At 39.9% G+C, this 25,351-nt stretch overlaps 4 protein-coding genes across 5 annotated transcripts; 3 read left to right on the top strand and 1 right to left on the bottom strand.

The window, feature by feature from the left end:
• Positions 1-456: 456 nt before the first annotated feature.
• On the bottom strand, positions 457-8,463 carry toe1 (target of EGR1, exonuclease). Its single transcript, XM_034613976.1, has 8 exons — positions 7,366-8,463; positions 7,194-7,234; positions 5,722-5,818; positions 4,947-5,105; positions 4,654-4,767; positions 3,718-3,866; positions 3,136-3,298; positions 457-1,866 (listed from the first exon to the last, which is right to left on the bottom strand). Exons 1-8 carry the CDS (start codon positions 7,477-7,479, stop codon positions 1,102-1,104), a joined length of 1,602 nt encoding a protein of 533 aa, XP_034469867.1. The 5' UTR covers positions 7,480-8,463; the 3' UTR covers positions 457-1,101.
• On the top strand, positions 7,987-13,091 carry si:ch73-382f3.1 (uncharacterized protein LOC100151273 homolog). Its single transcript, XM_034613977.1, has 4 exons — positions 7,987-8,401; positions 10,052-10,211; positions 10,971-11,146; positions 11,609-13,091. The coding sequence occupies exons 1-4, from the start codon at positions 8,252-8,254 to the stop codon at positions 11,990-11,992; spliced, it is 870 nt and encodes a 289-aa protein (XP_034469868.1). The 5' UTR covers positions 7,987-8,251; the 3' UTR covers positions 11,993-13,091.
• Positions 13,092-14,330: 1,239 nt separating this feature from the next.
• Positions 14,331-17,646, top strand: selenop2 (selenoprotein P2). Of its 2 annotated transcripts, none has more exons than XM_034614468.1 (5): positions 14,331-14,434; positions 15,114-15,360; positions 16,130-16,342; positions 16,745-16,853; positions 17,103-17,646. In XM_034614468.1, the coding sequence occupies exons 2-5, from the start codon at positions 15,134-15,136 to the stop codon at positions 17,364-17,366; spliced, it is 813 nt and encodes a 270-aa protein (XP_034470359.1). In that variant the 5' UTR covers positions 14,331-14,434; positions 15,114-15,133; the 3' UTR covers positions 17,367-17,646. The 2 variants fall into 2 exon arrangements, with proteins under 2 accessions (XP_034470359.1, XP_034470360.1); XM_034614469.1 differs by having other exon boundaries at positions 14,386-14,442.
• Positions 17,647-18,180: 534 nt separating this feature from the next.
• On the top strand, positions 18,181-25,309 carry elovl8a (ELOVL fatty acid elongase 8a). Its single transcript, XM_034614508.1, has 8 exons — positions 18,181-18,796; positions 20,920-20,986; positions 21,123-21,310; positions 21,986-22,066; positions 22,305-22,361; positions 22,576-22,690; positions 22,804-22,931; positions 24,937-25,309. Exons 1-8 carry the CDS (start codon positions 18,791-18,793, stop codon positions 25,099-25,101), a joined length of 807 nt encoding a protein of 268 aa, XP_034470399.1. The 5' UTR covers positions 18,181-18,790; the 3' UTR covers positions 25,102-25,309.
• The last annotated feature ends 42 nt before the right edge of the window (positions 25,310-25,351 follow it).

Genomic DNA, 25,351 nt, shown 5'->3' with positions numbered 1-25,351 from the left:
TTATACGTGATACTAAAGGCAAAAAAGACGTAATTATCTCTGCGCCGAGTGTCTGAAAGCATTTTTTTTCTTTTGCCAATGAGCTCACTATATAGTCCTCTACAGTCATAAATAGTGAAGTAGGAGTTAGTGAATAAGTGGGTGATTTCAGACAACTCCTTATATACAAACTATAGTATTTTAACTTTAACCTATGCAGCTGTGTGCACTATGCTAAGACAGGTTTTATGAAATTATTCTATTTATATATAGTTGTTTTCTATCAATAAAAGAATCATGACCAATCATAAGTTTGTTTTATTTCAGAAAGAGGTCATTTTACAAAATCTGGCATAATCCGTCTTCATCTCTCTTGTTCACTGTTTTCAGAACAGCTAATTCAATTGAAAGGAAAACATCTGAATTGCAATTTAATGATGGATTTACAATCAGGTCACTAAGGCCATTATTCTCTCTTTTCTCAAGGTACTTAGCTTTACACTTTGATTACTAAGGTAAAAAAAAACAGGACTGCCAGATAAATAAAAACTATTGGATCATAAAACAAATATGGATATGCATGAAAACATTTTTTTTATTAAAATGCTAACATGCTCTCAATGAAAGTACAATTAGTTCACCATCACAGTTTAGCTTGTTATCATGCCAACGTTTAATTGATCAACAAAAAGGAAAGTTGACGCTTTTGAGAATATACTTAGTTTTGCTGGGATTTGATCGTGAATAAGTATCCGACAAATTAAAACTTGTTCATGGTTCTACATGAAGCATCAGGGAATCACCAAAGGGTTTAAAATTTAGCCTGATGGGAACGTGGACATTGAAAAGTAACCAAGATATTTCCCCAAAAAACTGAAATGTGAAGCTCGTGGTTGACCTAGGGAAAAAGACAGTGGACCACCAAATTCAGGATGGTTCATCTACTGGGCATAACAGGCCCAAAATTTCACAGCAAGTTGTTGAGATATTTCAGTCTGGATCAAAGTGGTAGAAAAATAAATTGTGATCAATAGAGCTGTGCTGCTAGTATGAATACAAACTTAGATTGTGAACCTCCACTTGTTTAAACTACCACTGCCCTGCTGTGTGCAAGTGTGCACACTACTTTGTCCCTCCCCACACCACCCCCATCTTCTGCATGTGGGCCTTGGATGATTTAGAGAAGGTGCTTTTCACCACGTTGAGAGGAGCTGCCTTTCCACTGAGATAAACCTTATTGACACAGGAAGGAAGCCACGACTGCTCGTCCTCCTTGCAGTCCTCCTTTACAGCTGCTGCTTCTTTATTCTTGACGAAGGTATGTGAGTAAGCAAAGATGTATCCTGTCATAAAGGCATCAAAGCCTGCTCGATGAGTTCCAGAATCAGCCTTCTTCTTTTGAGCGTCCGTCCCAGTTGAGTGGTCACTGAACTTCTCTTGTCCTCTATCTGCTGCTGTTCGTTCTACACTGTCGTCTGTGTTGGTTTTCATCTTGGTCTCATCGGTTGGGGCTATTTTTACAGAGTTTCTTGAGTCTGTGTTGTCTTCACAAACTCCATTCCCCTTGCTTTCTGTGTTCATCCTCTCTCCTTCACTCTGTTGGGTGTTTCCATTACTGTCCACTGGTGGCACATTTTCTGGGCACATATCAGGAGTTGCCTTTTGCTGGTCATCTGTTTCTTCTTGATCCACCTCCATGTGGGTTTTTTTGTTTTTAGGGGCACCATCAAATATGGAGGATCCCTCTGCTGCATCTCCTCCATCTCTCTTCTTCTGTCTCTTCCTCTTTTTTCTCTTGTTATCCACGTGTTTCTCATCCTGGAGGATGATCAGGTCAGTGTCATGGGATAATGGACACTGGGTACCATTTGGACACCAGCCAAATGCCTGTCAGACAAATACAAACAAATACAAATAGTAGTTAATAAAAACATCTCTATACAATTAAAGGATGCAAGCAACATAGATTACAATGGAATCATCATCCAAGTCTTGAGATTAGACTGACAAAATTCAATGTTCATTGAAAAGGGACAAAATTTGACCAATTGAGTAGAGATTTTTTTAATGTGGTTTAGGGAATGGCTCCAAGAGGCTTTCGCCCCTACTAGACCTATCTCCAACATTCCATACAATTGGGCAAAGACAAACAGGTAGCTGATTTTTAGAACTGCAAAATGGCTAAATCAAGCCATTTTGACACGCCCATGTGTGAGAACAATAAAATATGTTTTTTTTTTTACCAGACTGGACGTGTGTGCAATGTTTAATGAGTTTCAGGCGTTGAAAGACGTAAAATTAAAAGGACGTAATACAAAATCGACATGGCTTGTCTGTTCTGACAGAAACAGAAAAGAAAAAGGGCTTGTATCTCTTCTTCTGCCCCTTATTTTCAGTACATTCGATTGTTTAATGTCACTTCAGATTGAAAGTTTCTTCAGGGTATGTACCAACTAATTCTAAAAACGTCTGTCGGTCTGTATGAGGAACGTATACCTCGTGAACCTTTCATCTTATCTGCTTCACACTTGGCAGGTGTATTTCTAAGGTTCAAGGAAAGTGCAGTAAATAATATTAATATTATTCTATATTAATAAAATTGGAATAAACAGGCATCAAGCGCTCTGTAGCAGTCAGTGGAGGGTGGGGCATGGTGCATTCAGTCTGTGGACCGAGTTGAACATGTCTTCTTCTACATCTTCGAATAAACAACAGCAGTGGTAGGCAACGGGTCAAACCGCCAGATCATTACATTCACAGAATCACTTCCTCTGAAGCAATTTGTCTTCAAAGTAAAAGCACATCGCTCCTTTTGTTGCTGCAATGCTTTATATCAAGCTGAATTACAGAGCTTATATTTTGGAAAAAGATTGTGTCGATTGCATAATGGACCTCTGAAATAGCCAAAAGGCAACATATGAAAAAATAGGTTCAGTTCAGTAAATCATTCAAACTTATATATCAGCCACACACGTGAATAGTAATAAAGCAAACTCAGCTTCATTTTATGAAAAACATTGACTATAAATATATGCACCTGATCTTCATTACAGATAAACCAGGAAGGACGAAGACAAGGTTTCTAACTTCACTCTGCACCATAAGCAAACAGGCAGTGATGCACTAGTAGAAGTAAAAAAAAAGGTTCAAACTCACAGAGAAGCGCTGGCAGATGTCAGTCTGTCCCTCATGAGACTCTACAACTGGACACACTCTGTAGTCCACATAGCTGGACATCTGACCGGCATAATGACAGAACTCTACATGAACATGATTTCCACTCCCTCCAGAGGTCAAACTTCGACTGTTATCCAGCTTACTGGAGGGTGGAGGACATAACATGAAGAACATTAGAACTGATGAAAACATATAGGTAAAACAGCAATGATACAAGCATGACAGGTGTCCTGACATAACGGAGACCACAGCCATTCTGCATCATTCATCATTTTCACCTTGTGCACTTTGACTGACATAGCAACAAATACACACAAACAATTCATTTGCATACACACAAACAATTGTGAAAGATAAAAATATATAATATATTTGAAAATAAATGCTATTAACAATTGTTATTAATGTTATAATACAGATATTAATATATACATTTTCACTAAATTTCAAACTGCTTTCAAACATCGTTAACAAGTGTTTGTATCTCTGGATCATTTCAAAGTGTTGATACTGTGTATATAAGACTCTATGCTCCATTTAATAATAATAATCCATACTCACCACTTCTTATAGGCATACTCCAGGTAGGAGGCACTGAACCGGAGCTCAAATTCAGTGATGTATTTGGTGTCATAGAGACCAGCAGGAAACATCTCAGACAGATCGGCAGTGAAGGTGGTCAGACGCTCTGGCAGGTGAGCATAAAAACTCTAGTAAACAGAATACAAATATTAAACTATAATGATACTACTGCGGTTGTGCATTTATCTGAATTTTTCTTCTCTTTTGAATAGTGGTTGACTGAAGAGTTTAACCAGCGTTGCTAGGAGACGTTCTACCTATGAATGTTAATACAGGGCAGTCTCCCCCTAATACCACAAGTCACAAAGAGTTGTACATGCACTGTTAGAAATTGTATTAACCTGTTCTGTTTCTGTAGAACACTGAACATCAAATCACAAATGGCACTGCATCTATGGCGTTACAAGCCTGTGTTTCTGTTGGATCTGAAGTAACAGCACTAACTATTTCTGGTCCTGACCTAAACAGATAAACAGTCTGTTTATAGTCAGTGCAAAGGAATAAATTAAACTCAACAGTTCTATTTTCTGTTATTAACACTGTGACCAAATGAGTGTACAAGTCAAAAGAAACACAAAGGCTGTACAGTCTAATTTCTGACTAACTTAATTTAGATTTTTAGACTATTTTAACTGTTTAGTGATAATGTTAATTTTTTCCTAATTTGAAATAAAGATTTGATTCTGCATGTTAAAGAAAGAGAAAACTAGAATTACTGCACTGCGGTTGTGTGACTCAGCTAATTAGTGCAGTTCCTGTGTACATATTACTTTTTTTCAATATTGAAATACAGTCACTGTGACCTTTGACCTTGGACCACTGAAACATAATCACTTTATCTTTTAGTCCAAGTGATAACTAATTTAAGGTTGAAGAAATTTCCTCACGCAGTGAAGGAAAGAATAATATTGGTACCTGGTAAAGGAAGGCCATGTCAATGAGGCCATTGTGGAACACCAGGGGTTTCCTGGCACGCAGCAGTTCAGTGAATAACGCCCTGATGTGGACCCCCTGGTGATCAGATGCTCCCTGAAAGTGAAGGAAGAAAGAGAAAGGAGAGACAATCAAACCCTTGAGGAAGGTCAATGATCCGATCCAGTGACCTGTGTCATGTTGGTACCAGTGCAATAGAGGGCACATTGGCCAAATGAAACGACTCAGACACACAGTCCGACACAAAAGAGCATTAAGCATGTAGACATTCTCACCTTGTTATTGCCTTTGCAGTAAGGGATTCCATGAGCATACTGCTTGTTAAAGTCAAATCCATGCTGCACCAGGAACTTGACTGACTGGGGCTCGATGATGTACTCCTCTGAACACAGCAGGGTGAGGTTATACACCTGGACCAGGTATGTGTCTGCAGCCTGAAGAAGGGCAACGTCACAGACATAACATGTGTAGTATTAAAGCAGGGTTTATGCAGGTTTCAATTTGTTATGTTCAAGATTTTTTAAGACCCTTTTAAGATGATAATGAATAATATGTGAGACCAATGTCAAGTAGGACAGATATGAAGAAATATCTGAGTAGACAAGTCGAGAATAACCACATTATCTTCAAAGTTGGTCTTGTCTGTAGTTTTATCAAAGTTTGCTAATATGTGTATAGTTGAAAAAGAACTACAACACACAGAGACATTACAAACTATGCATGCCACCAAAATGTTTATCTATAAATTAAACTAACAGAAATAGCATTACATGAACATTAATGTCATTAAGACCCAACTATTGCATGATAAGTTAACATATTAAGACTTTTTAAGGCCTACATTTCCGATAATTGAATTTTCGACTTTTAAAGATACAGTATATCCCACAATCATCTAATTATGTGAGAGAACAATCTCTTCGGCCTTCTTCTAGCTGTATGTCATTAGAATGATATCTTAATCAGTCATATACAGCACAAGTAATACAGTATTTAGACACCAGTGTCTACAAGGTGTAGTCACTTTAATTAGGCATAGTCTTGTTGTACCTTGAGGTCCAGCTTCTTGTAGCAGGCAATTCCCAGGGAGAGGATGGAGCGAGAGCGTGCTGCATGGCATATGGCTTTATATCTGTCCTCTATGGATCTGAAACATCACAGGGAGTCAGGGTGAACTCAGGGGCGATGAAGACAGATCTTCTGCACAGATGTCTGATGAAGATGGCTCGGTGTTCACAGTAGTGAATAAAATGATAAAAACGACGAGTCTCAGTTGTCCTTACTTGGATATGTAAGAGTAAGAAGTCCCACAAATGGGGAATTTGCAGTATTACAGCAACAAGTAATAAGTAACATGCAAAACTTAAGTGTAAAAACATATGAATGTAATTAAACTAGTATATACAGTGTAAAGACAGGAAGAAATATATGCAGTGGGAGGACATTCACAGTGAATGGATTGCACATGAACCGTTTATATTGCACAGACAGATGACTATAGCAAAGTGAATATTGCACAGTTGAGATATGGATTTATTCCAACATGGATTCACTTATTATCTACTCACCACTATGCAGATGGGGGGGGGGGGGTGAAGTGTTTGAGTCCCCAAAACACTTTGGAGTCTCAGGGGTAAACAGCGTTGCAGCCAAATCCAATACAATTGAAGTCAATGGTGACCACTTCTTCAAACATATTAAAACAACAGAGAAAAAACATAAAATGTCTCCATACTGTTCCTGTGGTGTCATTCAAGTTTTGAGCCAAAATTTCCGCTGTTATCCTCCTCCGTTTGCACGTGGTTCACAGCAGACATTCAGGCTAAAAACATGACATACATGACGCCGTTTTGAGTGAAATTTGAAGGTCAGCACTTACGAACACTTGGATGACACCACACGAGCAGTATGGAGGCATTTTATGTTGTTTAATTCGTTAGAAGTGGTCACGAGTTACTTCAATTTTATTGGATTCGGCTGCAACGCTGTTTACCCCTGAAACTCCAAAAGTGATTTGTGGACTCACACACTTCACCCACCCCTCCATTGGCATAGTGGTGGGTAGATAATGAGTGAATTTTCTTTTTTGGGTGAACTATCCCTTTAAAGTACAATTGAAGCATTTCAGTGTTATACCAAATGGGAGGGAACAAATCGCAGTCACTGTACGGCATGACAACATGTCCGTTATCCTCAGGAGTTACACACTCTCAAGGTTCACCTCATCACATCACCAGAGACAGGACGGCCGCTCCAAACACAAAACATAAACCATCTGATCTGAAGTATTCCTGCAGAGGCCTTCGGACCTCTCCTCATCATTCAGGTCAAGCACAATATAAGTCAGACGTGGTTGTGAGGTGGAATAAGCAACACATTCTCTGGCATGTGCAAACAGTACTAAGCCGTCAGAGAAGTGACTGACACCTACACTCGGCGTTCATGGCTTCTCCATGCCAGCCTGAGACTATCACGTGTGTTAGGAAGGAGAGCAGAGGAGGACACAATCTCTCTTTACTTACTCGGCCAGCAAGGACTTTCTATTCCCAAGACCACTCAGCTCCTGGAAGACAACAGAGAGAACACTTACTTCTTTATTTACATGTGACTTTGATTCACAGCCAGTTTGTGTCTAGATGTCACAGGAGTGGGGGGGAACCAGTGCTGATACCTGTCTCTCTCAATTTCACTCACCGTGTCTAGTGCAACGAAGGAAGACGTTTTAATGGCCACTACCATCGCAGGCCAGAGCTCTTTGAAGGTCTCATTCTGGACATCGATGACTGGAACAACCATTGGAGACTCCATGGTCGTCCCAACGCAGCAGTTCTCTTTCGCGGCTGAAACGTGTCCTGCAGCTACCGATGCTAACTTCAGAATTAGCAGGCTTAGCTAACTCGCAGAGGTTCTCATTATCAGCTGCTCTATGCACAGGCTCACGTTGCTGCTTTTGCGTGTTATAGTATCTTCACAACTGTTGTAATTGTTTTAACACTGGATCATATATTTACTCGGGTCGGCAGCTCACAGCAGCTTCAACAATAAACATGTCAACGTGCTTCTCGGGGTCCTCTGAAAAACAACCTATAGTAGTTGGGCTACTGCCCGCGCGTAAAAAACAATAGTTTGTGGCTATATGCATGTAAAAAAAATATTCACATTTTGTAAAAACAATAGTGAATTCATAATTTATACAGGCGATGTTTTAATTCCCATTAAACTTTGAGCTTTTGCTTTTCAATAAAACATTTCACACAGGCGTTTACAACGGGCACATATAAACAAATCGTCACTGCGCTCAACCATCGAAGAGATGTGCGCCATTTTGGCTCAAACAAAGTAAGAATCATTTTACCCCAGACTCACTACATTGAACCGTATTCATTAAATACCATGTAGACACCCGCAGGACAGCACTCCGGTTTCCACCAGTGGACACTTAACGCACGTGTAACTTTTTCTCGCTTTTACAACGCGTGAGTACTTCTCTACGAAGTGATGATCCCATCCCCAGCTGAGCTGCAGATACAGACAAGCTAACTTCACGCCTGCTGCATCGGAGCTGATCCCTGCTGCTGCCATGGGAGGCTGCTCCGCTCCCAACTGCTCCAACTCCACCAGCATCGGCAAACAGCTGTTCAGGTTCCCCAAAGACCCCGTGCGGAAGAAGAAGTGGGTGGTGAACTGTCGCCGAGACTTCGAGCCAACCGCTCACTCCAGACTGTGTCAGGTGAGTTCACACTGAGATCAAGGTGAACATCAAGCAGCACAGAGACCAGACCCCCACACACTGACAACATGTTGGACTCACTGTTTACATGACATTCAAATGATCTGCCTAGTTATAATAATCAGATAAGTAAATCACTACCATTTGTGCTGGGCCTGTTCAAATGTAAAGTCCTTCTGGCATAAGACTGAAAATATATACTTTCAATTGGAAAATAACTCCTCTTTGGATTTCTGCAGTCAACTCTGAAAGAAAATAAAACAGATAGATACCCATTTATTCCTGAGTGTAGCTGCAAGAAAATCAATCTCAAAGAAATGGTTGAAGCCACATTCCCCATCAGTAGAGGATTGGTATGATCTCATCAATGACATTTATTCAATGGAAGGAATCTCCTTCTCCACGAGGCTCCAGGAATACAAGAAAATTTGGGAGAAATGGAAAAGTTATATTTCCCTGAAACGCCCCTTTTTGTCTAAAGCGTTATTGATGCCCTAAAGAACTATGTATTTATTTTGCAAAGTAAGCACATCATAGAAAAGCCAGACCACACTCAGCAATGCTTTAAAAACAAACAGATAAAAAAAAACAATTAGATGATATAAGAACAATCTAATAATGAATGGAATGCATATCTCGAGAATCGCCCTTCTCATCTGTCTCACACTCTCATGTATATTGTTGAGGCCCCAAGAAAGTGCAGTGTTGAATTTGGTGTGATGTGGACACATGATACGTTCAATATCAACATATATTTGAATAAACAGGCGATCAGCACCTTGCAGTCAGGGGGGGGCATCTTCTTCGTCCTCGTAAAACCTACAATAGTGGTTGTCAATTGGAAGAGCCCAGTAATATTTGGCCAGATCATGAGGATAGTTGGTTTGTTTTTATTCCACCAAATTGGACTGACACAGACATTCACAGGTGTTGCCGGTGCTGATCTCCAACATGGCAACAACATTCATTGAATCACTTCCTCTTATATATTACAAAGTAAAGTCTGCAAGTACAAGCACAACTTTCATTTAGTTGCTACAATGCTTTATATCAAGCTGAATTACAGAGATTTTATTTTGAATTTGGGTCTGAAGATGGTGTCAGTTGCTTAACAGACCTCCGAAATAGACAACATCCAATGTATAAAAAATTAACACAAAATAAGTAAATCATTACAAGGTATATGTAAGCAAGACACATGAATAGTTCACTTCAATTCAGTTTCATTTTAGGTAACCATTGACTATAAAATCTTCAATGCACCATAGACTGTTTATATAAAGCTCTGCACACAACGTCCAGCACACAAACAATAAACGCACACAGTATATTGTGGAACTGTTTGAGGAGGACTCACTAATGACAAAGAATAATTCTGAAGTAGCTCCAGAGCATCAACACAGGACAAGAAAACATTCCAAACAGGCAGATTTAGTCACAGACACTGATTCTGCTGATGTGATATCGAGGGGGAGTTTATTCCTAAGCGTAGGAGCGATAACCGTAACTATAACAGTATCCTTTCCTTTGTTTTAAGCCTGAAATATAAAGTGGATTCAGACCATGAGGTGATTTAAAAGTGATCAATAGAATCCCAAACTGACTTCTGTTCATATGTGTCTGTGTCTTTATCTTCGTTGATTCTCCAAGGATCATTTTGAGCAGAGCCAGTTTGAGGAGATAGCCAGGTCTCCAGCCGGGGGCAGGAAGCTGAAGCCCAATGCCATCCCTACTCTGTTCAGTGTTGGAGAGCCTCCGTACCCTGCAGTCACCACTCCATACATCCTGATGCCCCTGAAACCTGAACCTGGTAACTGAATATACACCACGTTCCCAACCGCATCTGCTTTCTCAGGAAGCTTTTAAGGGGCTGGGAAATGTGTTGTTTCCAGTTAACTACTCTACAGAGAGCTTAGTATTGTTACAGTTATTAATATTGCAGTTTAGTCAAACACAAACATCAAGACTGTAACAAATTGAATACAACAGTAATTAATTTCCAAGCGTTCCTAGTAAAACTCTGTGGATTGTTTTTCATTTTAAAGTGGATTAAGATTAAAATGCTCTGTGTAATAAGAATCTACAGAGCATTTAGTCACTTTTAGCTTATTGTTGTTATAGAGTCTACACAATGATCCTTGCCTCCCTCATTGGATGCTTGTTGATAAATGTAGTCAAACATTTAGCAGAGTAAAGACACATGTTTTTACTCAGGAGTTGGTGGAGACCAAAACAGATTTTAAAGGATACTCCTTTTTCTCTGCTCAATTTGATTTTGTTTGTTCACAGGGAAAAACCTTTTACAAATAGGGAGCTGTGTAGTTTTCAGCTTGTTGTCTGCCCCCTAGTGGCTTAAAACTGATTATACCAGGTTTATTAGGCAACTGAAAATAATCAGAAACCCTTCATCTTGGTTAAATACATGTTATTAATCCTGGAACATCTTAGTGTTCTAAGTTTGGCATCACAACACAGAGCAATCTGATGAAAATGATGGCATGACATAAAAAATGTACCAGATTGCAGGCAGGCAATTCAGTACTACTCACACAATGCTTTGTGCCTCTAGTGGAGAAGGAGCTGAACTTTGGGGACCATGGCTATGCCAGACGCACCCCTCTGCCAGGCATGGATGAGGAGGATGGTGACATGATGGGCGAGGACCAGCAGCCGTGCACACAGTGTCAACTCCTCAAGAAGCAGCTGGAGCAGGAGATGCAGCACACTGCAAGGCTACAGAAGGAGGTAGGATGGATGACTGAATCAAAATGTCATTGGTGCAAGCGCAATAAAATTATAAAAGTCCTTCTAAAATTTTATTTTTCCTGTTATAAAGATTTACTAAGGACATTTACAACACAACTATAAAATAAAATAAAGGTACAAGCAATAGAAGTATAAAATAAAGTTATTCAATATAATATCAGTAAACATAAATCAAGGTAACAAGGATCATACACTAGCAGTTAAGTGTCAAATAAAGATAAGTATATTAAAAGAGATACTTTAAAAGAGCTACACTTTTTTCCTTGGTGCAGAAATATGTGGTGGTTATTTTTACAGCTTTCGTAAGGATTTACAACCTGGATTTACCTGCTTAACTATAATTATCTGTTTGCTCTAACTCTGATGCAAGAAACTATCAAAGGAGAAATGCTTATTAGCTGTTCTAGCGCTGTTTAAACAAGTCCTCTCTGTGTCTGCCAGGCAGAGGAGATGAAGAAACGTCTTTATCGGCTGGACCGGATCGAGAAGGGCCTCCAGAACTTTCTGTACGAGGACCAGATCCGCGCCCTGTCCCTCACCAAGCGCTCCCGTCGGGCTGTCTGGTCTCCCGAGACCATCCTGAAGGCCCGAAAGATCCGCTGCGCAGTTGGCACCAAAGGCTACGAGTACCTGAGAGAGCTGGGGTACCCGTTACCCTCATACCGGACTCTGTGTAACCGCCTGGAGACTAAGATCATGGTGACAACTGACATGAGCTGTGAGGAGCTGGCCGAGCTGGGACTCGGGCTCGTGGCCACCTGTGACAGTCCCACACAGGTTGTTGGGGACAATGACGAAGAAGAACTGATTGGTGTTTTGTCCTGATGCTGGCATTTGACTTGATCTATTGACTCGAGCCAAAGGAAGAATGTGCAGGATCAGCTGTGTTAAACATCTGCAGATTTGTTGTCAAGTGAAAGAAGAAGGGGCACGTTATGCTTGTTATCTTATCTCTGAAAGATTAAAGTGTCAATATAAATGCTTCTCTTGACAGACATTGAAAGTTCACAGGTTGTGATTCTGATCTGCACTAAGAAGACACAGCTTTGCTCTGTGAGATTGCTTGGGCTTGGAGCTCGCTTAGGTTTTCCGCTCATGGAGTTTCCTAGCATGGAGATGCTTAGTTACAGCATAAGCTTGAACATGTGACAAGTCATACCGTGTAGTAGTCTGGGAAAGCAGACTACCACTAAGGTTGAGTGTTGTGTGTAGAGTATAAGCATCATTTGCACAGAGCCACTTGAATTTATCGCTTGTGTTCCAAGTGTTCCACACCTGAGCTTAGTGAGGGTTTCTCTGATTGTGTTTCCATGCACAGTAAAACCACACTACACCGGATCTATTACAAATGATTCTAATGCTGTCAAAACACTAAGGGTTGATTTCCTTAAATCTTGTATCCTGTTTTGATCACATCAAAAAATGGTGTTCTCCAAAAGGTTCCAAAATCTGTAAATCCCCTCAGTGGTAAACAAACAAACAAACAGTGATATTCTAAACTAGATTTAAAATGTCATTTTTTGTTTTAGTCTTTCCTCTGTTTCGAAGTGTTTACACTTGCAATTACCACAAAGACTATGAAAGACGTCACGTGACACTTGTACACAAAACACTAGCTATGTGATGAAATAAAGTAGCCGTAAAGTGTGTGGACTTTTCTTGTTTTTGTGTGTGAATGTGTGAGAGAGAAACGTACACATCTCACTACATCTGTGTGCACAGTGCATGTAGGGCTGCGCTGCATATCAGGTAAATGACAGTATCAGATAAACAGCATTGTTGGCCTCACTACAAAATGAAGCTTATGTGTGTTGCCTCTGTTTAATTTATCTCTAACCTGAATAATACTAAGGCTGGATCTTACTTCAGCACAGTCTGGACTTTGAGCAGCCACTCACATAAAAGATGTTGGTAAAGCTGCCTGCTGGTAGCCTGACCCTTTGACCCTCGGGTGCGGATCATCATTGATTTTTGCGTCTTGCTTCGTACGTGATTGGAACAGTGGGTTTGTTTGTCTTGGTGTCATTCACCTCGATACAGTCCAAAGCCTGACTCATGCATAGTAAAGTAAATAGTACTCTGTAATGAGGTCAATAGGACAACACAAAAAAAGCCCTTTTGAAGCATAAACAGACGCATCGTGAGTGGCTCAGTAAGGACATCACGCTAACGTGCTCATAAGACAATGCTAACATGCTAATATTTATCAGGTGTAATAAGTATGTTCACCATCTTATTTCAGCATGCTAACATTTGCAAATTAATACAGAGCATAAAGTTCTGCTAATGGGAATATCCTTTGTTTTGATATTTGTCAAATGTCATGAACACCAATATGTCTGGGAAGGGCTGCTGTCAGCCAACCACAGATTTGAGAAGTAACCAAACTTTATTTCTTTTTTTTTAAAAGTGAACCTGAACGGGTAATGTACTAAAACTGCCCTGAATACTTTGGCTGGTACTTTTATTTTAGTTGTTTCATATGAACCTACAGATTCCTGCATGCAGAGCTTTAAAGGGATGCTTGTCCGATCTAGTGTTGTCATTGTGACTGGATGCAATACACTGATATGGACACTTTGAAGAGAATCAGAAGCCCCATTAAAACCATTAAACCTATAAAAATGTTACCTATTTTTCTTTATGTGATCATCGATTGGAGTGTGTAGATTTTGAAAACGATCAGTAGTACAGCGTTTGTCCTTTGTTTACACATACAGTGTCGGACGTCTCTGTAGGTGTTAGGGTCGAATCTATCTTTTTTAGACCCTAATATATACCTTATACCTTATATTTTTTTCAGTATGATTGTCGTGCCGTTCATCCTTTGTCAGCCTCTGTTTAGATTAGAGTGAGATTGTTTGTGAGATTCTGCTTCAACTGCCGATTTATCATTCATTTAATTGATGTTTTGTAACAGCCGTGGTTATTTGGTTTGGCTGAAACTCTACAGAGAGAAAAGTCTTGATGACACCAGTGAATTCAGGCAAAGTGATTTTTAAATCTAACTTCACCGTTAGGAGTCCATGTATGGTGTCATGTCACAGTGTACAGTTAGTTTATGGCCTGACAGTGGATGCACTAATGAGGGAGGGGACCATGTCAGTGATGGTAGAGTTGTACACATTACTCATTCTCTCTCTCTCTCTCTCTCTCTCTCTCTCTCTCTCTCTCCCTCTCTCTCTGATTTGGGGGAAGTGCTTGGTAAACCCCACAAGCTTTAAAAACAACTGTGTGTTTATGTGGGTCACAGGACAGAGCCACAGAGCCGCAGAGGTAAGAGTCTGCTTCTTTACATCTGTATCATTGAGGCCAGTTTTTGCATCAAATTGATAAGCTTTGTTTTACACTAGTCCAAGTTTCAAATTAATTATTAATTGGGACAGGGGGAAAAAAAACTGTGTCATGGTGGCTGTGAGATTGTTTTCTGATGAAGAAATGTTTAATTTAATAACTAAACACCTACCAGAGAAGACACAAACGAGACATGTATAACTGTTATAAACTCTAATTCAGATCATATTTGTAGAGACAGTTCAGTCTGTCCCTGCCTCTGGTCTGTCTGTCTGTTTGCCCGCCAGCCCGTCTGACCAATTGTCCTGACATTCTTCTCTCTGTTGGCATTCACCCCACAGTGAGCTCGTTTTGCTGATTATCTCCGCATGTGATAACAGAGACAAAGAGTGTGCACTTTTTTAATCATTCCGGGATCAGACTCAGTGGCTCATTTGGTCCAGGGAAGAAGAAACCTGCCAAAAACATGCTGCTTTGAGATCAGAGCTGTGCATGCTGCTCTGCACGGAGGCCTGCAGGCGGTTTTTATGACATTTGAATATGTCTGCTAAGATCAGTGGTTGTTTATTTTTTGTTTAAAAAGTTGCATGCTGCATCTATAGTAATTCTTGCCAGAATAACTTGGATAATCACTCATTCCCCCCCCCCCCCCGACACATCTAGGGAGGGACCATGCGTTCGCTCTCTTCGCTGTGGCTGTGCGCGGCCCTGCCGAGTGTCCTGTGGGCCTCGCATGTCACTCTGTTAGTGGAAGGGGACAACGAGGCCTCTCGCATCTGCAAACCTGCCCCCCAATGGGAGATTAATGGACAACGTCCCATGCAGGAGCTGCTGGGAAACGTGGTGGTGGTGGTGCTCCTGAAGGCCAGCTGACACTTCTGTCTCACTCAGGCCCGCAAGTAAGAAAATTGACTGTAACTAGAATTGCACTGATTGGAGTGCATACCCGAGTCCTTCAACAGTCCCCTTACATTTTAATCAAGCTGCCCAAAAGTACACATCCTTGTTGAAGTCAGTCCCCTAAACATGCCTCATTGTTTTTCATCAAGAGTGAAGTGAAAATATCAGAAAACGCAACGTAAAAAAACAAAAAATAATTCCTGGATCTGCCCCCAGTTCCTCTCTGACTCATACCACAGCCCAGTGGTTTTTACACAATCTTGATTAAAATAAACATTCAGGGGTCAAAACAGAAACTCCATGGTGGTGGGTGGTTTAGAAGAGTTTCAGTGTAAACAACAAAAAGGAGAAACTAATGAGTGTATTTCATGCTTAATGTCTGAAAAACTAGCCTTGAGGCACACAAATGATAAATACAGCTCACACAAAGTTTTGTACAGCTCTCCTCGTGACAGTGCAACTTTCCCTGGACGGTCACTTTCTATATTATCTGTATTATTATTATGTTAAAATGAAGAGTTGGGGCCAAGTGGTGGGGCTAAGGGGGGAAGTGGGACAGGGCCAAAGAGTGCTGTTAATTGAACACGCTCATATTTGTGGTGAACAGTGAAGTGAATGGGTCAGTTCTGCTGAACACTCACTCTTGTGTGACTGAATGCTGCTGATGTTTCACGGCACCAAAAAATGAAAAACTTCATTTCCACCTATCAAAACTTTACAGCCTTCGAGTCGATATCCCCTATGACATCATCTCTCCTCTCTCTGCAGAATTGGAGGCCTGCGTGACAAGCTGAACCGCAGCAACCTGACCGAGGTGTCCTACATGATAGTGAACGAGCGAGAGGCTCAATCCAGGGCAATGTACTGGGAACTGAAGAGAAGAGCGCCACCTGGTGTCCCTGTGTACCAGCAGGCGCCCCTTCAGGATGACGTGTGGGAGGCTCTGGATGGGGACAAAGATGACTTCCTGGTCTATGATAGGTGAGGACCAGCCAACTCTTCACAACAACCCCGGCAGTGTTTTAGCTCTTTGATAAGACTAGAGAGCAAACATACAGTGAAATATTAGTTGCACGAGCTGTGCCTTCAGGCTCTCCTGTCATCACTTTTTACTTTGCTCCATGTTAATAGTACATAACAAACAATTCTGGATTATAGTTGGGAAAGATTTTAAAAGCACAAATGCAATTTATCTCCTTATGTGAAACAAGATTGTGCTTCGTAATGGCCAGGTTCTTGTATTTTAACCAACGCCTGCACAGGAAAATGAATTTTAAAACAACTGTTTATGCATCATTTTGTTGATACAAGGAAGGACCCAGTTATATCACAGTCACCCCTCTCAGCATTTTGATTCTCCCTGTCTTTGTCTTTTTGCTCCAGGTGTGGTCTCCTCACCTTCCACATAGTGCTACCGTACAGTTTCCTGCATTACCCCTATGTAGAGGCTGCAGTCAGAGCCACTTATCAGAAAAACATCTGCAACTGCTCTGTGAGTAATCACACAAGGTGCACACACACACACACACACACACAGTATAAAGTTTTAAAGTTTCTAAAGTTTTGATAATACAGTGTCATGTCTGCTGGATTTGTAAATAGGCAACTTTAATAGCAATGTGATAAAATAATATTTCTACATTTTGTTTTTAGCTTGTTGTGCTGCCCCCAAGTGGAGAAATGAATGCATTTACTGCAGCAAAAATATTATATAATATATCAAGTATTTTATCTTTCCCAGGCTAACTCCACTTTACCAAGTGAGAATAGCAGCATGAAGAATGAGACAGAACTGAACAACAACCAAACAGCTACATTACCCCCAGATTCAGAGGGGGACAAACCACCTGTAACACAGCAACACATCCATCATCATCATCACCATCATCATCATCATCACCAACACGACCACCATTACCATCATACAAGTCAGGGGAATCAGTCCCAGCATGAGGATACGAGCCAAAATACAACTCAGAACCTTCATCATCACCACCAACATTAGCAAATTAGAAAGTTTCACTAACTTGTTTCATTTTCTTTATTTTGATGACTTTGTATCTTATTTTCAGTAAGACTCTTTAGAGTCTGCAGGTAGACAGCTGTCCACTGAGTGGGTGAATCTGTTTTGAGCAGTAAACAGACTGTGGTCTCTCCTCCAACACATCCACCCCCGTGCTCCTCTGTGGACAAACCAGGCGGTCCTGCTCCATCTTCTCCACTTTATGAAGTCTGCGGTGGTAAACCTGCCTGCAGGAGGCTGCAGATGGATGTGTGTGGAGAGATGAGGAGGACCAACAGGACATGTCGCTCACACAGAGAAGGAGGACAGTGTGAAGTGCAGCAGAGCAGACCTCAGTCTGGTAACTGTTCAAACTGGATTCACTTCTCCTCCAGGTTCAGCTTGAGCTCCCATGAATCCGTTCTTCCTGCTGGATGATGCCCTGACATCATCTGCTTTGCTGTGTTTGTAACATGACTTAAGTTCCATCTTTTACTAATGATTGTACATATTAATATATAATCATTCAGTAGTATATATATCACACAATGAATGCAGTGCACTCTAACACATTGATGTAGTTTTAACAGTAAATTGTTTGAAATAACTTATTGTTCTGGCATTTTTATAAAGTTTTACTGTATGTCGCAATGCATCATGGGTCCAAAAACATAAACTGTACATAAAGATGGACAACAGAAGAAAGTAAGTGAAGCCAAAGTGTCTCAATCGTCACCTGGTGGCTGACCCTCTGTGTTAGTGGATGGGAGATGCACCAAATTAAAAAGTCAAAATAAATGACCAAAATAATAGACAAAAATGTATTAATAGATTAATTAATTAACGGTCAAAAACAAAATTCTCAAAGATGGTTTCTGTCATTTGGATCATTCTTATCACACTTACATATGTTCAAGTAATTATTTGATGTCATAAAAACAAGGGGAAATGTCATGATTGACAGCTGAGACTGACTTGCAATTGGTCGAGCATGTGTATCATCATCTTCTTGCTCCCTGATCATGACTGTACAGACTCTGGCCCCAAAACAATACAGAAATACCTTTTGACATCAGACTATCAGACTATCAGACATCAGGAATTATTTTATTATATATATATATATAGTAATAATAATGTTACTTATAATATAATACATATTACCGATAAATGACATAATATAGTTAATTAGTTAAATCTGAATTTCACTAGAAACTGTGTTCGATGGGATTTAGCTGGAAAGTATTAAGTTGAGTGAGAGAGAGAGAGAGAGAGAGAGAGAGAGAGAGAGAGAGAGAGAGAGAGAGAGAGAGAGAGAGAGAGAGAGAGAGGGCTGACCAACAGGTGGCTGATCCTCAGTGCTGAGATGCAGCCGCTGTTTGACCGGTGGATAACCTGAGGAGAAAAAACACGTCTGAAACGTCAGAATGAAGGTGAGCTCACTCTCTCGAAGCTGTCCAAAATCTGTCTTTATTGTATCATAGAATGTTTCAATTCAACAAAAAGTATTAAAGTATGCATCTTTTCTATTTCTTTGTACCAAATCTAGATATTACACCAGTTCCTTAGCATTAATACAATATGATGAAAGATAACTGGTAGTCTTCATCTCCATTTGTATGGCTGCCTGCATGTGACTAAATCAGATGAACAGCACAACTGTTAACACTGTATATTATCTTAATGTATAGTAATGTACTGTGGACTGCTCATTGAAACAGTGGTATTTTTCTAACCATAATATTGCCTTGCTGTTGTGATTTTCATTTGTTCATTTGTTGTGATATATTGCCATGTTGCTGTGGTCTTGTTGTTCTCTGACATGCAGCTCAGCAGGTTGTGGCTCTGTGAGGGATTTCCCTCCATAAACCCAGGAGGAGCTAAACTACTTAGCTCCGTGCACACGGCCTCCTCCTTCTGACACTCAGTGTCTGCACTGCAACAACTACTGCAACACACAAAATGTATTTGATTCAGGTGAATCTCAAAAAAATGAGAAGATCATGGAACAGTTCTTACATTTGTGCAAATTAAATCTCAAAAATGGAAATTTTCTAATCTTCTAGATTCATTACACGTAATGTGAAATATTTCAAGCCTTTTTTGTTTAAGATGATTATGGCTTACACCTAATGAACATCAAAAATACAGTGTCTCTAAATATTTTATTATTTTACTGCTCCTATTGTTCTGTTTTTGTGATGCTTCTTTTGAAAGACTGTATACATATGTCATTATACTGTGGATTTAGGGTATATGTCGTAAAGATTTCCACAAAAGAATTTGTGAACTTAAGAGAGTGAGTGGACTTTTAATTGTGCTATTTTGTGAAATAATTAAAATAACACATGTAAATTATATGGCAGCATATGATGGTATTTCTTGGATGTAGTACTATGGTTACTTTATTGTTAGTGAGAAAAGAAGAAAAGAAGATGGTGTTATTTTACGTATTCCTACCCTTTAAAAACTCTGTTTGTATTTTGAGATTGTGACACTATCTGCTTTGAAGCAGTCAAATGAAATATGCCAGCATTTATGCATTATGAGGTGTTTAGTATCTGCATCCCCGCACTTTTTTAAAAAGCATTTTAAATGTTCAATTGCTATATATTGATATATTTCTTGCAAATGCTGTATTTAATTTTAGTGGAGAAATACTAATATATCGTTGTAATATTGTATTTAGTTTAGTTTTATTTTGTTCCCCCCAAATGTTCAAATTTAAACGTATTTAGTGGACGTTTGCAGAGCAATACCAAAGACCACAACTCAGCCACCACTCACCACAAGGTGGCGCAAAAGTCTCAACAAAAAGCGCAAACAGCATACATAGGCAAACTCAGGTCTGTGTGAAATATGAAGGAAGACGAGGAAGAGCCGAAGTGACCTGTTGTGTGCAGATCTTTCACCTGCAAACGCTAGGTGGCAGCACTGTCCCACGTTAATCACCCTGTTGTCCACATTAGGCAGCCGCTCATCAACAGGATTATGAGTTATTATCCATTATCAAGAGACACGTTTGGATTAGTGAACATAATCCTTGAATTATAATCCAGATCATCTCTGGGCGGTTTAATACAATTTTGTACCAGTGTTCTTTAAGACCTTTCAAAGGAAGTTACAGTTTATGAATATATGGATTATACATTTTCCTGCTGATGTTTCTTGTATATATTACTTACTAATTTTTAATCTTTAATTTTTTGTCTTTGATTAAGATTTAAAAAAAATTATAATCAAAGCCTTTATTTAATGAGACACAATGACAAACTTGTATAGGAACAATTCAAATAACAACATGTAAATAAAGTAAATAGAAGTGAAAGAAAAATGAAGTAAAAACTTGAAATTCCCATTATATTAGTTGTGAAGACTTTTGGCTTATCAGTATCTGTGAATACATCTTTGAGGGCCAATGCTTCCTTTACTGTATCAGCCATTGTTTCAGGTGGTATCTCTCCCAAATGTTGTTTTTAAACATAATATGCATTTTCTGTGTAGAAATATATTAATGAAAAATGATTTACCCTGCTGTTGTGTTTCTGTGTCTCAGGGTGTCCAGTCTCTCGCCCTGTGGCAGAAAATCCAACTACTCTACCAAAGGATTCTGGACAATGGAGGCAAGTCTTTGCCTCTATCTCATCAGTGTAGCTGCTCATTTATTCCGGTGATGTATTGTTAGGTTGTGACGTGGAGACATCAGCACAATGTTTGCCTTGACCTCTGCTTGTCTCACTCTCTCTCTCACTCACCCAGACAAGAGGACAGACAGCTGGCTGCTGGTCTATTCTCCTGTTCCAATCGGCTGCATCTTCCTGTGTTACCTGGTCATCATATGGGCAGGGCCGAAGCTGATGGCCAAGAGGCAGCCAGTAAACCTCAAAGCTGTCCTGATCGTGTACAACTTTGCCATGGTCTGCCTGTCTGCCTACATGTTCTATGAGGTACTGCTGTACTGTGCGTGGGGACATTTGTACAAGAGGTAGACACATAATCTGGAGTATGTCAACTACATTTGAGCCTTCAGAATGATCAGAACAACTCGATTGGGCAAACCTAACCCATCTTACCTGGTCTTAAGGTTTTAGAGGCTATGATTTATGGAACAACAACAGATATATGTAGAGTAATTTAGTCTTCAAAGCTGTATGATTCAATATTTTCATATGAAGAATGGGTCACATAAAACTGGTGGAAATGTAAGCTGGATAGAACCAAGTTTCTAAGAGCCCTGAAGGGATTTCAGTTCAAGAGCCAGAAATAATTTGGTGGAAAATCCGTCTGAGTGTCATAGGACTTCAAGGGAATGTGAACGTCGGTTGTGTAAACAGGAAGCTGTTACCTAATAAATTTGTCAGTTTTGTGCTTACAGCATATTCCTGCTGCCCCCAGTGGCAAAACAAGCGTAGCTCCTCCACAGCCATGAGGTCAGACAGACAAATCTCAGGGCATCTCTCACGTTTTTGTTATGTTCCCTGATCATGTTGACGATTGTCAGTCCAACAGGAAGTGATTTCACTCATTCACAGTCAAATGTTGTGTGACAAACCGGGATCAAAGCTCCCTGTGCTGATCGAGAGAAACCAAAGCAGAGATGAAAGCTGCCTTTGTCTTTCCAGTTCACAGCCTCTTCCTGGTTGGCCAGATACAGTCTGCTGTGCCAGCCAGTCGACTACAGTGACAGCCCGCCGGCCATGAGGGTAAATCTGTTTAACACACCTTACTTTATGGGACAATTGTCACATAATGCCCCTCATGATCTGCTACAGCCTTTAAATTACCCCTCCACATGTCCATACGTTAAATTTACAGCTCAAACACATTCTCATGAATTCATCTATATGCAAGCTTTCACAAAGTCCACATGATAGAATGTTAATGAAATTTAAACAGCGAATTATGATGAGACAACATAATTCTCTTCCTCCTGTTGTGCAGATGGCAAGAGTATGCTGGTGGTTCTACTTCTCCAAAGTGATCGAGCTCAGTGACACTGTGAGTACAAACGGGCTGAAAAGAATTTCAAAAGATTTATATTTTTAATTTTTAATTGTTTCTTTTGTTGTTTAAACAAAATCACAAATGATGAGACTCAGAAATCAAAGTTACACATCCATGCTTACATGTATGCATGTATTCCTGTACCTGCAGCGTAAACACACAGCTGCATTCTCTTACTGTATGCCTGTGTTTGTTTTGTGTGGCTCAGATATTTTTCATCCTAAGGAAGAAGAACAGTCAGCTGACCTTCCTCCACATCTACCATCACGCCACCATGATCTTCAACTGGTGGGCCGGGGTTAAATATGTGGCTGGGGGCCAGTGTGAGTACGATCCACCAGCCCAGTCTAATGTTAGAAAAGTACAGCAACTTGTACAAATTATATCTATTTATTAACAACAGAAGACAAATGTCCTCCTGCGTTTCTGTCCACAGCCTTTCTGATTGGTCTGATCAACTCCCTGGTCCACGTATTGATGTATTTGTACTATGGCCTGGCAGCGCTGGGGCCGAGCATGACCAAATACCTGTGGTGGAAACGCTACCTCACCTCCCTGCAGCTGGTCAGTATCTGCCTCTGTGTGTGTGTTTGAGTTTGTGAACCTCAGTGACATTAACGTCTACGTCCACTTTGCCTTTACATCATGTTTTTACCTTTCTATTTTAATCTCAAGATATTACTCGGTACTTCTCTTATTTTACTTACTTACTGTATTTTGCTACTTATTTTATTTGACAACTTATTTTATTTGACCTACTTACTTTATTTATCTACATATCATATTTTACTTTCTTATTGTATTTTACTTGTTTTATTTTAATTTAATTTTTTTTATTATTTTCTATTTTTACCTCTATTAGGCACTTACTCTGTATTATAATACAGTTATTACCTTTATTTTTATTTTGAACTTTATCTTTAAGACTTACTAATTGTTGTCGCTGTATTGTATTATATATTGTGTTACTGTAATCTGGTGCAAGCTGGCACAATCTTATTTTATCTTATCTTATGACGAGTCAGACTAAGTAAATGCTGCACTTTACCTCACTTTACCTCTTGGGGTCATTTTGAACAGTCTGATTAATTTCAATGGTCATGAAGTGAATACACTCTGTAGTTCCACATGTAACATAAACGTTCCTGGTCAAGCATGTTTGTTTAAAGTCTGTTGCTGTGAAACGATAGCTTCTGGAAACTGTTGAAGAAACCTCCTCTCAGGATGTGCTGGAAGCTTTGGGGGGGTGACGTGGAGACCTCCTGCTTGGCTTGTCATTGTTTTGGCTGGGTTGGCATAGCTAGACAGATTAGCGGCACTGATGCGCCTCAGATACAGCAACTACTGGACCATCTGTTTTCTTTTTATTGACTTGATGAAGCAACAATGCAGCCTCCAGTGTTTGTCCTTCTACATGGCCACCGCATATATGGGTCAGTACGGTGGCTGACTGCCATTATGTAACAATAATAGTACTGACCTTAGACATGACCCCCCCCAAGCCTTCATTACAGTTGGCTTCATAATTCAGTGAACTGAAGCCGAGATAGTTGAGTTGATTGGGGAGATTAGAGATGGTATTTCTCTGTGTATGTGTGTGTATGGGGGGGGTCCTTCTGTGTTTTTAGAGGTAATTATTATATACATTTAAAGGGGGGGGGGGGGGGGGGGGGTATGTGGTGCAGAGTGGGACGCATTGTAAGATGCACAGCTTTAATTATGTTCGTTCAAACACACAATTCCTGGCAGGGGAAGCCGGTAGAAACTCTGTGAAGCACATGGTCACAGATGAGTGTATACAGAAGGGTCATCCGGCATTTTTCAGCTAAATTCGACTGATCATCATGGTTCTCAGCACTCAAGCGAACTACGGCTCTTTCTTGATGAGGAGATAAACACAGTTCTTTTACTATAAAGCTAGAATCAAGTCTTTCATATTGACTATTTGCTCTTTCACCAGCTGCTGATACACAGTATAAACAGGATTCCGTGTTTGTTTCTATCAAAATTGTTTATTTATATCATCTATTGTTTTATTCTTTACGTTAACACAACAGTCAGCCCTTTTGGTAATTCACAAAGGAATAATACAACCTGCAAGATTAGAGCCAAGCAGGACAGCTAATCAAAGGCGCTTTATTAATAAATAAATAATAGTGTTATCAGTCAAATTCATCCTTTAATCAACGTTTTTGGAAAATTATTGAATTACACTAGGAATACTACATAATATTAATGTGGACCAGATAGTAATGGAATCATGGCAGAAATAGAATATTATTATGTGTATTAATAACATGATATAATTTTGTATTAGTCAAATTCTTAGTGTTTTAATTTTATTTTGGGAAAGGCCGGGCAATAAAACAATATCAGTAATCAGCACCATGTAATTTGAATCAATAGGAAAACAAAAAAAAGTCCAGTAGATTTCCATATAATGCTTATGCCTTGTGCAAGCACAGTAAGGAGGCGTAACATATAATTGATCTACATTGGAAATGTCTATCAAGTGTTTGTCTCTTTCTATTATTTCTCATGTGTGTCTCTCCGTCTCTCGCCCTCCCAGCTCCAGTTCTTCATCGTCACCATCCACACCACCTACAACCTGTTCGCTGACTGCGACTTCCCCGACTCCATGAACGTGGTGGTGTTCGCCTACTCACTCAGCCTCATCGCTCTTTTCAGTAACTTCTATTACCGCAGCTACCTGGACAAGAAGAAGACGACGTAGACCTGAGGAGATGAAGAAGGAAACGATCTGTTTCCATCAAATACTGAACGTGGAGGCAGAGAAACAGCTGAGATGAAAGAGTTTGGGAACAGGGAGGTTATCCAGAGGCGGGTGAAGGAGAGGCCACATCTCTACTTCTCTGTTATGTTAATTACTTCATGTTCATTATGTTATGTTAATGGCTGTATTGCTCATGTGTATAAATATGTTATGTATGTAAAAATACAATATTTATGATGTTTTTAAATAA

This window comes from Hippoglossus hippoglossus, chromosome 17 (assembly GCF_009819705.1).
Source record: "Hippoglossus hippoglossus isolate fHipHip1 chromosome 17, fHipHip1.pri, whole genome shotgun sequence".
NCBI lineage: Eukaryota > Metazoa > Chordata > Actinopteri > Pleuronectiformes > Pleuronectidae > Hippoglossus > Hippoglossus hippoglossus.
Note: the sequence above shows the minus strand (reverse complement) of the source record. Positions and strands in the feature narration are given on the sequence as shown.

Coding starts and splice junctions, on each gene's coding strand:
- toe1 (XM_034613976.1), bottom strand. CDS start 7,479: ATGGAGTCTCCAATGGTTGTTCCAGTCATCGATGTCCAGAATGAGACC. Junction 4,768..4,946: donor ACTGCAAAGGCAATAACAAG/GTGAGAATGTCT, acceptor CTTCACTTTCAG/GGAGCATCTGATCACCAGGG. Junction 1,867..3,135: donor ACATCTGCCAGCGCTTCTCT/GTGAGTTTGAAC, acceptor TTTGTCTGACAG/GCATTTGGCTGGTGTCCAAA.
- si:ch73-382f3.1 (XM_034613977.1), top strand. CDS start 8,252: ATGGGAGGCTGCTCCGCTCCCAACTGCTCCAACTCCACCAGCATCGGC. Junction 10,212..10,970: donor GCCCCTGAAACCTGAACCTG/GTAACTGAATAT, acceptor TTGTGCCTCTAG/TGGAGAAGGAGCTGAACTTT. Junction 11,147..11,608: donor CTGCAAGGCTACAGAAGGAG/GTAGGATGGATG, acceptor TGTGTCTGCCAG/GCAGAGGAGATGAAGAAACG.
- elovl8a (XM_034614508.1), top strand. Junction 21,311..21,985: donor CTGCCTACATGTTCTATGAG/GTACTGCTGTAC, acceptor TTGTCTTTCCAG/TTCACAGCCTCTTCCTGGTT. Junction 22,932..24,936: donor ACCTCACCTCCCTGCAGCTG/GTCAGTATCTGC, acceptor TCGCCCTCCCAG/CTCCAGTTCTTCATCGTCAC.